Source organism: Pelophylax lessonae (assembly GCF_965119305.1).
Source record: "Pelophylax lessonae genome assembly, chromosome: 13".
NCBI classification, from domain to species: Eukaryota; Metazoa; Chordata; class Amphibia; order Anura; family Ranidae; genus Pelophylax; species Pelophylax lessonae.
The window spans coordinates 113,408,340-113,426,101 of NC_138780.1; the positions used below are offsets into that span (position 1 = coordinate 113,408,340).

Consider the following 17,762-nt stretch of genomic DNA (forward strand, 5'->3'; position numbering starts at 1 on the left):
CAGTGTGATAGGAGTGTATATTTAATTTGGCACTCTTTTTGTTGGACTTTCTGACTTTGAGTTTAACACATTTGTTTTAGAAATTGGCACTGGCTTCAATGCAGATGGTAAGTTCCTTCAATATTGCTTAAAATTCTACTAAAGGTTATATAAAGTGTGACCACACTATTGTACTCTCTATTTTACCGACTGCTGCAATCTTCAATTATACACCAAAACTTTTGGAAATAAAATGAGTGGTTTAAAGGTAGAACACCTCTTTATGGAAGTTGTGTATGCAAACTGTACCATAAGTTCCACCAGTTGCTGTAGGAATAATTTATAACTGGTAGTTCAAACTTCCATATACAAAGTTTGAATTATGTTATGCTGGCTTGAAACTCTAGGAAAACTGAATAGTGGAACTGAATGACAAATGCTGTAGGGGTTAGTCAATGACAGCAAGCCATCCTGCTGGTAGAGCTGCCACACTTAAAAGGTTAGCCTAATGCCCCATACACACGTGCAGATTATCTGCAGACTTTTGTCTGCAGACTTACCTTTTCTATGTAGTGCAAGGGCCTGCCGGATTGCATACAAATTGAAAGTGTTTAGGTTTGACCTCATATTATATGGTTTTGGTAAGTCTGCAGACAAAAGTCTGCAGATAATCTGCACGTGTGTACGGGGCATAATTCAAACTTTTTAGAAGATGTGTGTGTGTGTGTGTGGGGGGGGGGGGGGGGGGTAGTTAAACCACAAAATGGTTTCATACATCTCTTGGAGTCTATGGGGGGCTCTGAACTTGAGTTTTGGTCTCTAGATGTGCTGCAGTTAATATGTACTGTATTCAATTTTTTTATTATAGATGACACAGAGAGGGAATGGAAGCACCCCAGGGTGGGCAGGAACACCCAAAATGACAACTCAGGGGCAGTGCCAGAAATTATGGGAGGGATATTTGCTTTTGGAAGTTCCCTAGAGATGTAATTGTAAATGTATTTCAGCCCGCCAAACTCCATACAGAAGTATAACATTTGGGTAGAATGGACCTTTGATTTGCCATTCTACATGGCTACATGGAAATTTTACATTTAGGATCAAAATCCATACTTGCCTGTAGTCAGGCTATGTTGTGGATGTACAAGAAAAGCATTATAACTTTAGCCTTGCCCCTGCTGCTCGTACCTGGCAGTACATCCTTGAGTTGACTTGTAGGATGCCTGGCAATCATTGTTTCGCACCTATTATTTTGTCTCGTTTTGTTTTTATGCCTTCTGAGGTTGTTCCTTTTTGTGTGTATTGAAAAATTTTAAATAAAGTTTATATAAAAAAAAAAGCATTATAACTTAAAATATGTGCAAAAAGAACCTTCTGTCAGGCCAATCAGTTTGTTACTTCATATTTCAATGCAGACTGGAAGATGAGAAGGTCCGCTTTCTATATGTAATAGAGGCGTTTCCACAGATACTTTATTTTTGCAATCTGTTGTTATTTTTGATTTGTCATTAATGAAGTTTTCCTAGGAGAGTTAACAGCGGTGTCCTCATACAAATTTAACACCAGCTCTTGGCCTCAGTTAAAAATAAGCAATAACTGATACACCTTAGAGTAATTGTAAAGGTTAAAGGTTTTTTTTTTCTACTTAATGCATTCTCAGCATTAATGGGTAGTAACCGCATCAAAAAAAAAAAAAAAAAATTGGGCCATGGGCAGTTTAAAGTGATTGTAAAGTCTAGTTTTTTTTTTTAATGAAAAATAACAAACACGTCATACTTACCTCCTCTGTGCAGTGGATTTGCAAAGCGGAGCCTGAATCCTCCTCTACTCGGGTGCCTCTTCGGCTCTACTGGCCCATCCCTCCTGTTGGGTGCCTCCACAGTAAGCATCTTGCTATGGGGGCACCCGAGCCGAGTCACAGCTCCCTGTGTCTTTTCAGACACAGAGCTGTGGGGCAGCCCTTCTCCTTCTATTCTCATTGGCTGACTGACTTTGATTGACAGCAGCAGGAGCCAATGGCACTGCGCTGCTTTCTCAGCCAACGAGGAGGGTAGTCCCGGATGGCTGAGACATTCCTACAACATCAATGGAGCTAGAGGGACTTCATGTAAATATTAGAGGGGCTGAAGGGGGCGGCTGCACACAGAAGGCTTTTTATCTTAATGCATAGAATGGATTAAGATAAAAAACCTTCTGCCTTTTAAACCCCTTTAAGTCATAATGCATCGCATACTAGCACATTGTGACAGACTTACCTGAAAATGAAGCCCCGCACTGTCACTGCTGAAGGCGCTTCCATCTTCACCTGGTCTTTTTTCTGGGTTTGCGGGCTTTAGCCATATGGATGCACATATGCACGGGAGTCAATGTTTACAGCACAGCTCTGAAGAAACAGAGCTGTCTCCTTTTTGTTTGCTTTTAAGAGTAAAGGAGAGATTTGGGGTCTTTTTTACCTCAGATCTCTCCATAAAGTGGACCTGTTTCTATTATAGGTCCTTATTTCTATTACAAGGGATGTTTATATTCCTTAATGAGAATAAAAGTGAACCAAAAAAAATTAAAGAGAAGGTGGAAAAATAAAAAATGAAAAATTTTTTTTAAGCACCTCCATCCTTTCCCTCCGTGCTCACGCGCAGATGAACACAAGTCTTGCACGTATATGTAAATGGTGTCTGCACCACACATGTGAGGTATCACCACTAATGTTAGAGTGAGAGCAATAATTATAGCGCTAGACCTTTTCTGTAAGGCTAAAGAGGTAACCTGTAAAAGGGTTTACGATTTTTAGGTATCATAGTTTGTCCCAAATCCACAAGCGTGACATGTTAGGTATCTATTTACTCGGAGTAACATCATCTTTCATATGCTACCAAACAGTTGGGGTATATATTATGTTTTGTTTTTTTAAATTCATTAAAGTGTATTTTTTTTAAAATTGCGTTTAAAAAACGCAAAGACCGTGTGAAATAAAAAATTTAAACGATTACCATTTTATTCCCTAGGGGTCTTCACTAAAAAAAAATATAATGTTTGGGGGGTTATAAGTAATTCTCTAGCAAAAAACACTGATTTAATCTTGTTAACAAAAAGTGCCAGAAAAGGGTTGGTCTTCAAGTGGTTATACAGACTCCACTTTGGATGAAGGATGCAGGGGGCAGACTTGGACAGAAACATTGTCAGTCTGGGAGGAGGGGCGTGCTAGAAATACTAGCAGATTTAAATACACTAACAAACTGAAGCTGAATGCCAGCTAAGGCTACCAACGATTAAGGCTGGTGTGAATTCTATCGGACGAAATCCTTCATTTACAGCTGGGGATGATAACGGCTAGGTGCAGCTATAATGACAGTTTGCTGGCGGTCGCAGATATTCGTGGCTCTATACACAGCCAGAGATTACTTGCTGTGATTGCTGGCTGTACGGAGGGCCGGGGATAGTTATCAAACAAAAGATTTCTGTCGCTACAATTCATACCAGTCTTCTTAATGGCTGGTGTTAATGTAATAATATATAATTAGTTACAGCAAACATTTTTTTTTCTTTGTGGGATAAAAGCTGATCATTTTAAGCACCCCTGCCAGTGTCAAATAGTCTGTCTCATCCCTGTAACTGCAAGAGAGCTTTTATGTGGAAAAACAATAAACTTACTGTCCAGATTGACAGATGAAAGAAAAAATGGCTAAAAAGGAAACAAATGCTGCCATCGCATCTAAGAATGGGTAAAATGCAATATAATAAATGTTTGCTTCTGGGTTTAATGCTGCTTTAATGCAATAGATCAGTGGTCTCTAAACTGTGGCCCAGGAGCCAGATTTTTTTTATCCAGCCCTTGAGGCACTATTCCATCCATTGACACCAACAATGGGGCATAATTACTCCCACTGACTCTAACAAAGGGGCACGATTATTCCTGATGACATCAACGATGAGGCACAATTTCTTCAACTGACATCAATGATGTGGCACCAATCCATTCACTGACACCAACAACGGGGGGCGCTTTTCCTCCTACTGACACCAACGATGGGGCACAATTCCTCCCACTGACACCAATGATGGGGTACCTTCCAACCCACTGACACTAAAAATTAGTGATGGGCTCAGGCGTGTTTGGGATCATAGTCCCTACCCACCTGAGCAATCCCGCCAAGAAGCCGACATTGGACACCGCCAATCATAGGCAGTAAGGCATTTCCCGGTCTGCAGCTGCACAGACTGGGAAATGCCTTACTGCCTATGATTGGCGGTGTGCAGTGTCGGCTTCCTGGTGGGATTGCTCAGGTGGGTTTAGACTACGTTCCCAAACATGCATTTGCCCATCACTACCAACAATGGGGCATTATTTCTCCTACTGACCCCAACAATGGGGCACAATAGTTCCCAATGACATCAATGATGGGGCACTATTCCTCCCACTAACACCAAAGATGGGGCATTGTTTGCTTCCTCTTATGCCGGGACATTTTCTATTCCCACTGACCACAGTCCGACCCCCTAAAGTCTGAAGGACAGTAAACTGGCCCTTTGTTTAGAAAGTTTGGAGAACCCGCTATAGATGAACTGCATCATATATATCATGTTTGATTTTGCCCATAGTTCTACTGAAAAATAAGTTTCTGTTCCAGGGGCCTTAAGGGCACTTTTCACAGGTTCCAAAGGAGTATATACACAACAATTTAAACACTTTTCAAATAATAAATAATATATAATGAAGTAAATATTTAATCATTTAAAACACAATTCATTGTCTGGATATTCATACAATATTAGGCTTATTCAGCAAAGTAAAGTAAGTCATAGCAACCAGCCAGAAACCATCTTTTACTGATAGGGCTAAGTTGATGTCTGAGTGGTTGCTAGGGGTAGCTGCACTTCTTTAAATCATTACGGTACTTTGCACATTCTTGAATTCGGTTGATTATGGAATCACAACCAATATCTGTAAACAGCATACATTTATGGGTAATAAATCCAGAATACGGCTGATTCAAGTTATTGAAGTTAACTTGAAATAAAGTGACATAAAGGGGTTAAGGGTTACAAAAAAACAAAGCAACAAACACTGAGGGAGATTTACTAAAACTGGTTCACTCAGAATCTGGTACAGCTGAGCATGGCAGCCAATCAGATTCTAACTTCAGCTTGTTAAATTAAGCTTTGGCAATAAAACCTGGAAGCGGATTGGTTTCTATGCATAGCTGCACCAGATTTTGCACTCTCTAGGTTTAGTAAATAACCCCCATTGCGTTAAAAAGAATCTGGTTTATCCGAAACTGAATATTTAGTCCAAACCTTAATTGTGCACAATTATTTATGAAATGTTGTATGTGCCCATTTCGTAGCTTTGCCTATTCTGTCTGACATTTCAGCTTGTTTTGGAGGGCCACCTCAAATTTGACAGTTTCTGCTGACCTCAAACACCATACTCTCAGAAGTTGGGTAGAAGTTTGTCACATCAGGAGATCTCAGATCTTCTTATACAAGAAATGTGTCAGACTCAGACAGCTAAAGCTGAAGTTTAGATAAAAGTTCAGATAAAAAAATATTTTAGCTCTACAGCTTTCTTGATCTTACTTACCTGTAATGCAGTATCTCCCACGTCATGCGGGATACTAGAGGGGACTAGTCTCTGTTGAGAACTTTTGCTTTTGAATTCAGCCTGGAGACCCCAAGCTATTAACCCCCAGGAAGAGGACAGGGCATCTCTGCAGTGACAGTTTTTCCATGATCTAGCAGCCTGTCATAGGACACACTTCAGAACAGCTAAGTTACGTCAATAAAGCTGTAGGGCTATACTTAATTTTTAGCTACATTTCAGCTTTAAAGTTTAACTAATATAGGGAAGCAATAAAAAATAGGTCTGTTCAATCATAATTTAAAGCAGTCCGCTTTTTAAAATGCCCCCTCCCTTCCTCTTTGCTAAAAAAACGTAATAAAAGCGTAAAAAAGACAACCGTAGGGGAAAAAAGTTAGATATTATATCTGCTTTCCTCCGGCTTCTGTGGTGCAGTAGTTATTATCATCATGCTGTCAACAAGATTCTGGGGAAGGTAAGTACTCCAAGTTTCGCTAGAAGACACTTCAGCACAATACTGGGCGCATTTTCTCATTTGGCCTATTCAACAGTTCCCAAATCTCACTGGAAAGAGGATGGCATTACCCTTTATTTACGTACCACAGGCAGAATCTTAAGAAAAGGTGAGTATACTTTGTTACGTTTTTTCCCCTACAGGTGTTTTTTGTTTTTTCACTTTTAAGTAGTGTTTTAACATGAGGGGCAAATTTGAAAAGCAAGTCTAGCATCTTAGGTGCTACTTTAAAATTGAAAATTCAGAATATTGCCTAAGCCCAATCATAGTTGGTCTTTAGAAGGTATGGTTAATATTTATTGGCTCATCGGAGGTATAGGTACATTTTTAAACATTTTCACATTTATCTCAGTTGTGTTCAGACAAATACTGGCAATGACAGGAATTAAAATATAACTATTACATCATCATCGATGTAGTCACATTCCAAAGTGTCACCTATCACATGAAAGTGAACCTGAGGCCCTGTGTGTTCAAAGTTCAAGTACAACTGAAGTACTGATATTGTTTTTTCATACTGTTAAATGCTGAAAATAGGGAGTCTGTATATCTTTAAATGAGAAACCGATGCATTTTTCTCAGCACCAAAAAAGCATGAAGTTATCTTTTCTGGTTTGTCAAATAATATTACAGCTGGCCAGAGAGCACACAGGAAAAACATTTTCCAATGCATGCACACTGTCCATTGCAATAAGGAACACTTTGATTGCGCGTCTCCTTCCTGCTGTGTACAGTATTTGGCATATATAACAAGATGGAGCGCAGATTTGCAGGAGGGGGATTGGGCTAGGCTAAGAGTCTACTTTAGGAAAAATACAAACTTTATTGTTCCTGCTTAATTTACGCTCTGTTTTACATTTGGGCTGCTTTGTTTGGATAAGTTCCTCAGGGGTATTTCCAAGAGGTGGTAAAAGACGCTTTTTGCTGTTCCTTTTATCAGACAGCCATTGTGGGGGCAATTCAAAGGGCCCAAACCCAAACTGTACAGAATACTTGTCATTAAGGATTTCCGCTTCTCCAGGCATCACAGGGGCCACCTGAGCTGCAGATTCAGCACCCTGTGGGATTAGCTTTTGCACCAGAGTATGTTCCACCTCTATACTGCCACTGGGTATTGTTTCCTTCAGCTTGTAGCTTCTGGAAGCCTCTAATTTGATCTCGTTATCCTCATCTTCTTCCACAGACCTGAATATCTGTTGCTGTCCAATATGAAACATCTCTAGAAGCTGGCTCCCTGACCGTACACTGGGCTCCAAATTCACCTCTGCTACCGATCCCAGGTTCACCACGTTCCTCCTGCTGTATCGCCGATGAAGTTGAACTATGGTGCCCACCACACATTTACGCACAGATTTGTTGACAGTCAAGAAGAGTAAGGGGTTGGTGACAAGGGAAACCTTAGGCAACCAGATGGCAGTAAGTACTAGAATGTCTGAGATATGAGAAACATTGAGCACAGTGCGATAAACAATCAGTGTCACATATGGAACGCTGCAAAGGATGAAAACCAGGACCATGGACAGCAACATTGAATGCAGTTCAGCCTCCTTTTGGGAAACATAGGGAATAGATATAGAGTTCTGCGGGGTCCTTAGGGCTGCTATGATCACCTTCTTCTTCTGGCTGGCACTTAGTGCTCTGCGAATGAGTAGCATAAATAGGAAAACCACAGCAACTGGTACTAGAACAGTGGTGACATTGTACACCAGGACATATACCAAGTGACCCAAAGAGTAGCCCCATGACTGGGAGCAGGTAGACATGGCATATATGTCAGTCACATTAGTCACAGCGAAAACAGGTACACTGGCTACAACTGCATGCGTCCATATGTAGATCAACAAGTCTCTAGCCTTGGCATCTGATATCTTCCTCTCTAGAGGGTACAATACAGAGTAATACCTGTGGTAACAAAAACATGGCATATATTAAAAAAGCACAGTAGTCTAACAATATTATAACAAAATACAGATGAATAATGTGTAGATAAAAGGATATGATATTTTTTATGTATTTAATTACATATTATTGAAATTTTCTCACTAAACTATCCTTGTCCTTATATACAGTATCTCACAAAAGTGAGTACACCCCTTACATTTTTGAAAATATTTTATTATATCTTTTTATGTGACAACACTGAAGAAATTACACTTTGCTACAAAGTAAAGTAGTACGTGTATAGCTTGTATAACAGTTTCAATTTGCTGTCTCCTCAAAATAACTCAACACACAGCCATTAATGTCTACACTGCTGGCAACAAAAGTGAGTACACCCCCTAAGTAAAAATGTCCAAATTGGGCCCAATTAGCAATTTTCCATCCCCGCTGTGTGTGAATGGGGAGCAGGTGTGTTAAATTTGGTGTTATTGCTGTCACTCTCTCATACTGGTCACTGGATGTTCAACATGGCACCTCATGGCAAAGAACTCTCTGGGGATCTGAAAAAAATAATTGTTGCTGGCCTAGGCTAGGCTATAAAAAGATTGCCAAGACCCTGAAACTGAGCTGCAGCACAGTGGCCAAGACCATACAGTGGTTTAACAGGACAGGTTTCACTCAGAACAGGCCTCGCCATGGTCAACCAAAGAAGTTGAGTGCACATGCTCATCGTCATATCCAGAGGTTGTCTTTGGGAAATAGACATATGAGGGCTGTTAGCATTGCTGCAGAGGTTGAAGGGGTGGGGGGGTCAGCCTGTCGGTGCTCAAACCATACACCGCACACTGCATCAAATTGGTCTGCGTGGCTGTCATCCCAGAAGTAATCCTCTTCTAAAAATGATGCACAAGAAAGCCTGCAAACAGTTTGCTGAAGACAAGCAGACTAAAGACATGGATTACTAGAACCATATCCTGTGGTCTGATGAGACCAAGATAAACGTATTTGGTTCAGATGGTGACAAGCGTGTGTGGCAGCAACCAGGTGAGGAGTACAAAGACAAGTGTGTCTTGCCTACAGTCAAACATGTTGGTGGGAGTGTCATGGTCTGTGGCTGCATGAGTGCTGCTGGCACTGGGGAGCTACAGTTCATTGAGGGAACCATGAATGCCAACATGTACTGTGACATACTGAAGCGGAACCTGATCCCCCTCCTTTCAGAGACTGGGCCACAGGGCAGTATTCCAACATGATAATGACCCCAAACACACCTGCAAGATAACCACTGCCTTGCTAAAGAAGCTGAGGGTATAGGTGATGGACTGGCCAAGCATGTCTCCAGACCTAAATCCTATTGAGCATCTGTAGGGCATCCTCAAACGGAAGGTGGAGGAGCACAAGGTCTCTAATATCCACCAGCTCTGGATGTCATCATGGAGGAGAGGAAGAGGACTCCAGTGGCAACCTGTGAAGCTCTGATGAACTCCATACCCGAGAGGGTTAAGGCAGTGCTGGAAAATAATGGTGGCCACATAAAATATTGACACTTTGGGCACAATTTGGACATTTTCAGTTAGGGGTGTAAGCACTTTTGTTGCCAGCAGTATAGACATTAATGGCTGTGTTTTGAGTTATTTGGAGGGGACAGCAAATATACACTGTTATACAAGCTGTACACTCACTACTTTACATTGTAGCAAAGTGTCATTTCTTCAGTGTTGTCACATGAAACGATATAATGAAATATTTACAAAAATGTGAGCGGTGTACTTACTTTTGTGAGATACTGTATATGTGCAAGAAATGACTAATGGTTATGTCTCAACATCTCTGCCCTAAAACTGTTTTGGAAAAGAGAACAAAGGGCATTAAACAAATAATTTAATTTAACAGAAACTGAGAATGAGCTGCTCAAGGCACATTGGCCATATAATCTATTTTACTCACTGCAGTAACGCTTTGACCATCGTTTTAATGAGAACGCAATAAGGGGGGCTTTATGAGAGTTTTGATTGGTTAACACCAAGAATCAAGAGAGAATGATATTACTGTTTATATTCACTACAGGACAAATACCCTTTGAGAGGCCACACCTGCAAGGTATCTGAGCAAGTGATCTGCAAACAGGTATTTTGCCCTCCTGTTAGAACTAGAGTGAGGGCAGCCAGGCTCGAGCCTAAGGCTGCTGATAGGGCAGTTCAGCCGGTCCTCCTGTACTGGGCTTTGGCCCCGTCATCTCAAAAGGGGGGCCCCAAGCAGCTTTATTGTAAAATTTATTGATAAATGAATTAAAAAGACAACCACAGTGCAACCGCTCCTACTAGGCTTCCCAGGATTTAATCGTAATTTCCCTGGACCCCAGAAGTTCAACAGAGGGTCCCAGGAGGCGAGAGCAGAGGAGAGACTTTTTTTCATTTTTGGCACATGGGTGGATAAAGCCAGCGCTGCAGGTCCTGTAGCTCAAGGTAAAGTTTTGGCTGGCCACCCACAACCTTTGCTTTGTGGAGTGATTCTAGATGCCTCCACTCCCTGAGTAAGTGCTAAGGGTGTGGTGGGTGAGGCTGTAGCTAGTGGTGAAGGAATAGAGAAAGGTGGCTGAGAGCACAGCTCAAGGATCCCACAGACAGGTGTACAGGCTGTCTTTGAGCTCTTCTATCTACTCTATTACAGTCCTTAATAATTGAAACTTAACAGTATAATTACGGTACACTGTCATTATCTTCATTATCTCACAGTATTTTTGTGATAGATTTTTTTTTTTTAACTTGCACCCTGTAAAAGCACATCCAAGTATTTAATACTTGTTTAATCCAGGTAGTGTAATGCAGAGTAGTACTATTTTTATTCCTCACCCACCCCCCCCCCCCCCACCCCCTGCAGCCAATGGTTTTCCCTACTAATGCTACACTCTTAGAATGTGGGCTGGCCTTCCACATCATCATATATGATTCAGGACTAGCGATGGCCACTGGTCCTGCATTGTTTTTAATGATGTCTGCAAAGGACTAGTCTTCATACCAGAACCAGCATTGAGAAAGCCAGTGGAATCAAGGAAAGGGCTAATTAATTCTATTACATGCTCCCTAAAATAAACAAGCACTAGACCCTTAATGGGTACCCATATGGATTTTTTATAGCTGACAAGATTTCACATTTAACCAGAAAGACTCTAGAGAAAGCTTGAAGTCTGACCCCCTACAACAACGAGGCTGACTCAATAAAACTGGAGCAAAGAAAATGAGCATGAAATAGTAGTTGTGACTTATAAGATTTCACCTCTTACATCATAAAAATGGTAAAGTACATGTAAATCCAATCATTAAAATCTTATATGGTATGTTAACATGTTAATGGGATTTCAAAAGAAGTTTTCAATCTTTTATAATCTCCAGCTTTCATTTATTTCATACCTGGAGATCCTGCAATAAATTATAGGGTGCTTCCTGTTAAGGGGCGACAGTGCAGTATCGCTGTCTCCCAGTTGATCTCCCGTGTTGTTACTCCATCACATGTGTTTCTAGTAAAGGTGAGCATGTTGACGCTCCATGCACAAGCAGGTTCCGCACTTGTAATTAGAAAGACCATCCTTGACATATACCTTTTGCTACAGCACATGCAAGTAGACAAAAAGTGTCTACAATGAGGCTTCAGATGACCAGCAGCACTGGGATGTAAAATGGGATGAAAAAAGGTCAGAATGTAAGGGGTCTTAAACCCAAACATTATTTTGAGAGTTCCATTGGGGTAAAAAAATGTTGATAAAGGCTGGCTTAGATTCTCCAGACAGGGAGAGATTCTATAACTAGCTTCATTCATATTGACACCAAGTACTGTTGAACAAGTGAGGGTGGACCTGACTGCAGAGTATTGGATGTGTAAGTCTGCCACATTACTGTTAGAAACTGACCATGAATGCTGCCAAATTTTTGCTGCACATCCAGGTTACAGTTAAAGGCATTGTCTACTAGGGATGATCGAACGGTTTGGGTCGACCATCGGTTCGACCCGAACATTGGCTGTTCGAGGTTCGGCCGAATTTAGAACTTTTTGCCCAAAAAGACATCTGAACATGTCTATAGGGGTATATATACACACCCATGTCTGTATATATACACCTGCACATATATAGGTGTTAAAGGAGCAGAACACTATACTTTTGCCAATGAAATCATTTGCACTAATATGGTTACGCTCCCAACACCTCTATATGTGTACGTGTAATATACATATCAGTGTGTGTGTATATATATACCCCTATACAGAAGTTCAGATGTTTTGCCTGCCTCCAAAGAATCCAAAAAAAATGCCCAAAAAAATGCCTGCAAGAATAAAGCTGGGCATTTTTTTTTTTTGGCGCTGGCATTTTTTTGGGCATTTTTTTTTGGGTTCTTTGGATGCAGCCAAAACATCTGAACTTCTGTATATTACACTTACACATATATAGGTGTGTTAGGAGCCTAGCCATATTTGTGCAAATTATTTCATTAGCAAAAGTATAGTGTTGTGCTACTTTCACACCTATATATGTGTAGGTGTGTATATATACCCCTATACAGAAGTTCAGATGTCATGCCTGCCTCCAAAGAACCCAAAAAAATGCCCAAAAAATGCCTGCAAGAACAAACCTGGGCATTTTTTTGGCGCTGGCATTTTTTTGGGCATTTTTTTTGGGTTCTTTGGAGGCAGGCAAAACATCTGAACTTCTGTATAGGGGTATATAAAAACACACACTTATATGTATATATACCCATACACATATATAGGTGTTAAAGGAGCAGAACACTATACTTTTGCTAATGAAATCATTTGCACTAATATGGTTACGCTCCCAACACCTATATATGTGTAAGTGTAATATACATATCAGTGTGTATATATATATACCCCTATGCAGAAGTTCAGATGTTTTGCCTGCCTCCAAAGAACCCCAAAAAATGCCCAAAAAAAAGCTAGCGCCAAAAAAAAAAACGCCCAGGTGTGTTGTTGCAGACATTTTTTTGGGGTTTTTGGAGGCAGGCAAAACATCTGAACTTGTGTATAGTGGTATATATACACACATACTTGCATGTATTTTTACACTTGCACATTTATAGGTGTTGGGAGCGTAACCATATTACTGCAAATGATTTCATTAGCAAAAGTATAATGTTCTGCTCCTTTAACACCTATATATGTGCAGGTGTATATATACAGACATGGGTGTATGTAAATATACCCCTATAGACATGTTCAGAAGTCATACCTGACCCCAAACATGTCCTCAAAAAAGCACTATTAACCACTTAAGCCCCGGAAGATTTTACCCCCTTCCTGACCAGGGGGTATTTTGCGATTCGGCACTGTGTGACTTTAACGGACAATTGCGCGGTCGTGCGATGCTGTATCTAAACAAATTTAGCGTCCTTTTTTCCCACAAACAGAGCTTTCTTTTGGTGGTATTTGATCACCTGTGCGATTTTTTGATCATGCGCTATAAACAAAAAAAGAGCGTAAATTTTGCAAAAATAGCAATATTTTTCAAATTTTTTTATATGAAATTCCCCCCAAAAAAATGTAAAAATCAAAATTTTTTAACATTTTCGGCCAATTTGTTTTATGCTACCTATGTTTGGTAAAAAAAAAAAAATCGCAAAAAGCGTATTTTGATTGGTTTGCGCAAAAGTTATCGCGTTTACTAACAAAGGGAAAGATTTTTGTCATTTTTGTTGTTTTTTTTTTAACGCGTAATGGCGGCGATCTGCGATTTTTTTGCGGGACTGCGACATTGCGGCGGACAGATCGGACCCTTGACTGACATTTTTGACACTTTTGGGGTTACCAGTGACATTTCTACAGTAATCAGTGCTATACATATGCACTGTTACTGTAAAAATACACTGGCAGTGAAGGGGTTAACTTTTTTTAAAGGGAGGGGCTATGTGTGTCCCTAGGGGCGTGCTTTCTTCTGTGATTGGCTGTGGCTTCAGATGTATGAACAGTGATCAACGGTTCTACATAGTAGAACCGTATGATCATCCTTCATACACAGGGGAGAATGACAGGCAGCTTGTTTACACAAGCCGCCTGACTTTCTCCCTCTCCCCCGACGATCGCAGAGTGACCGGCGGACATCGGGTCCTCCGGTCACACGCGCGGGGGGGGTCCGTGACCACGCGGGAGCGGGAGCGCGCCTCCAGCGGGGCGCGCGCTCGCTCCCTAGACCCTCACAGGCTAGCGACGTAGACCTACGTCGCTTTGCCTGTGAGGGGCTGACCGCCGACGTAGATAGTCGTGCGGCGGTCGGCAAGTGGTTAACACCTGCAGCAAAAAAAAAATGCTGACGGGAGGGGAGCCATATTGGTGCTCTGAAAGTGACAAAATACAAACGATCTCTTTTTTTCTGGTTCTGGGCATGCTACAGAGCTGAAACTTCACAGGTACACTTTTTAGACCCCCCAGATACTAAATCCAAAGTCAAAATCAAATCTCTTTATTTTTTTCAATAATTGTCTCTGTATCAAAAATGACAATTTTTAAGAACTTTTTTTTGTGTGATTAATAGTCCCTGGGGCATGACCCAGAACCCTAGGCACTTTTTAGGGGCATTTATTGGGTTTTAGGGCTTTAAAATGGTGTTTTTGGATTACCGAAGTTCGGGTCCCATTGCTTTCAATGGGGTTCTGAAATCCGGGCCGAACTTTCGGGTAGTTCAGATGTTCTGGCCGAACCAAACTTTTCAAAAGTTTGATCATCCCTATTGTCTACCCTTTGTCTACCTTTTGCACTGAAGCATGCAGAGCATTGCAACTGTGATCAGTTGCTAGGACTGAGAAAAATCCCTCAAACAGAGCCCCAGATAGCAGGTGTAACCCAACAAGGGTTTTAATAATTCCCCACTCTATCCAAAACCTAAAAAAAAGTTTAGGCTGGACCTCTAATTTAGGCACCTGCCCATGAAGGGTAGATGAAGGGACATCAGTAGTTGAGGTGTTTTTGTCAAAGGCAATTATCACACATTTTAAAATTGTATTTGTTCAATGAATAAAAATCAGGAAAATAAATAATACAGAAGTTCAGAACATTTTCCTCCTTGAAGCATGTTTCATGGAGGAATAGAACATGATATTGGATTTTCCAGTTTTGTTTTGCTGGCTGTCTTTTGGGGAGAGCTAAACCTCTTACATTGAGAGACGTAAGACATCAATAGGCCATATTTCATCTGTGATTAAAGAGCATAGAATCTATTGTGAGAGTTTGAAGATAATTCCTGACACATAATGTTGATTTACTAAAATAAAGAATTCAGTTAACCAAATGAATAAGGTGACGCTGTGGTCACTGCAAATAAACACAACTTCAAGTAAACAAAAATTCAGGTTTTTTTTTTATTTATTTGCACATAATTTGGGGTACTTAAAGTGAATTAGCCACGCTATATTTCTATTCTTTTTTCCTAAAAAGGAACAAAAGGGCAAACCTGTTTTTTTTTTTTTTTCTAACTTTTATCTTTCAATTCCAAGTTACAAATCTATGGTGTTAAATGGTAATGTGGTTAAAAAGCAACTCCAGCTTTTGAAACAACCCATCCCCCAACCCTCACCTTCCGTTTCCCCTTGCCCTTCCCTGAAGCCCCCTACACATTTAAAAAAACTTACTATGCAAACCTTAAAGGAGAGATATAACCAAGGCTTGTTTGGCTGTACTTCTCCTGTGGATCACAAGAGTGCAGTTCGTTTTGCACTCTTGTGACCTATTTTCAGCAGAGAGCGGGCTGTTTTCAGCAGAGAGCGGGCTGAAGTCCGTTCTCTGATGACGTCACAGAGCCTGGACCGGCACCCGGCTCAACCTCTCAACGGGCAGCTGAGAGCCTGAGCCAGCCGCTCTCACCCCTTCCACAGCCCAGCACTCCAGTGAGCGAGGAGGGGGCAGAGCAGAGAGCGGTGACTGACAGTCAGCAGCTCTCTGCTCACGGAGCTGTGAGAACTGAGTGACCAGTGGTGTTCGATCACTCGGTTCTGAGTGTTAGAGGTGCCGGGGGACAGATGCAGCATCAGACTGTTGCTGCATCCACCTGGGTAAGTATGATTCTAAAAAAAAAAAAAACATACATCTCTTTTAAAGCTGAATTCCAGGTATGGCTTTCTTCACATAGTTACATTGGACCAATACATGTGTGCATGTTTCATTTATGGCCACTGCTGCTACAGTGATCCTCACTGTCTTCTATACTGAGCAGCTGCCCTACTGCATAGTGAACACAGGGGGTTACTTGATTGGCATGGATGCCATTCAGGGAGCGACTTGCATTTCTGCAATTTGAATTCAAGGTATTCTCTGATAGGACAAGTTGGTAATTTTGATGTCATCCAGTGAGAATATGCTTTGCATTAATTGTGAGAAATGAAAGGCGTTCCCTGAATGGCACTCGTACAAGTGAGCGACCCCCTGTCTTAACTATGCAGCAGGATAGCTGCCCGACACAGGACCTTCAAGACTGTGAAAATCACTGTAGTAGCAGCAGGTAATGAAGTGATTCTCTGCTTCCATGGGGTTTGGCCAGATATGGAACATGCATACTTGCTTTGTTCCAAGCTGGACCAATGTAACTATGCAAAAAAAACCATATCTGGAATTCAGGTTCAAATCCAGGTGTCTTCCAGCCAGCCATGTGGCATCAAAGCTGGCTGGCCACTTCTTTGACTGTGGCTATTGTGGGTGCACAGAATGATGTTCAGGTAATGATGACGGATTTTGTGCAGCTGTACTGTGATCCCCGGGAGTATGTGTATAATGACCTGGGCCCACAAGAAGTGGGTTGGATGATGCTGGACTTCATTCAACCTGTAACAAGAATGGAGCTGGACTACAGAATGGGGAGTCTGTGAGGGACACTGTTAGAGTGAAGGTGAGTTGAAATGAGAGCTGCATTTTGGGGTTTTTCTTTGCAATGCGGCGGAACCTTCTTTTAAAATATAAAACCTTATAGAGTTGGGTTAAAAAAATAGCCATAAACTGTTCATGTTAACACAAATATAAAATACACTGTTTTTACCTGTCCAAGGCGATGGCAGCAAAGCTGAGGATGGTCACAGAGCAGAAGACTTTGTGCAGGAATTTGATGGTCTTACAGAAAATCAGGGTGTAAATCCACCAACAGCACTGAGGGTTGGCGCTGAGCACAATATCGAAAGGCACACACACCAAACTGGCACAGATGCCAGAACAAGCAAGGTTCTTCATAAACCTATTTGTTACAGATTTGAGTACGGTGGTCCTACAGGTTGACCAAAGGACAACAAAGTTACCTGAAAATAGAAAAAAAGATTACTAAGCTGAAATATCAAATATGTATTTACAGATGGGAAAACACAGATGAAGGAACAACTCCAATCCTAACAGAATTGTCAGATTTGGATATGCATTGACTGCTTGATTGACCTACCGTACTTGTTTCTTTCCCTCATATGGCTGGATGCTATGGGTATTTGTTTACTCTACATTTTGTAGAACACAGAGGAGAGTAGGACACCATTGTTTCATTTTGTATTGCTTGTGGCACTCTGGATCCTTGAGAGAGATAAGCTAAAATTTGGCTGAGCTTGCCAGCAGCCATGAGGTCTGAGCTTTGGGCAGACATCCTCTGATCTTCACCTATACCCGCAGCCATAATTTGAGCACTGGACCTGTCAAAGACACTTGTCAAGAGTGCCGGCTATGCCTGCTTTTCTGCTCCCTCAACTCCATTCAAATAAGCTGAACTATAGCTTTAATCAATAAAAAGGGCTCTATAAATGTAATAAATTGCTTTTCATGAATGGAATCTATAGTATAGCT

General features: G+C 41.2%; 1 protein-coding gene across 2 annotated transcripts in view; it reads right to left on the reverse strand.

The window, feature by feature from the left end:
* Positions 1-6,329: 6,329 nt before the first annotated feature.
* The window catches only part of GPR176 (G protein-coupled receptor 176), an 80,374-nt gene continuing 68,941 nt past the window's right edge, over positions 6,330-17,762 (reverse strand). For both annotated transcript variants that reach the window (XM_082275921.1, XM_082275922.1), the window contains 2 exons: positions 16,981-17,233; positions 6,330-7,970 (listed from right to left, as the gene is read on the reverse strand). In XM_082275921.1, coding sequence (XP_082132047.1) covers positions 6,860-7,970; positions 16,981-17,233 — 1,364 coding nt within the window. In that variant the 3' untranslated portion in view covers positions 6,330-6,859. The remainder of the gene's footprint in view (positions 7,971-16,980; positions 17,234-17,762) is intronic.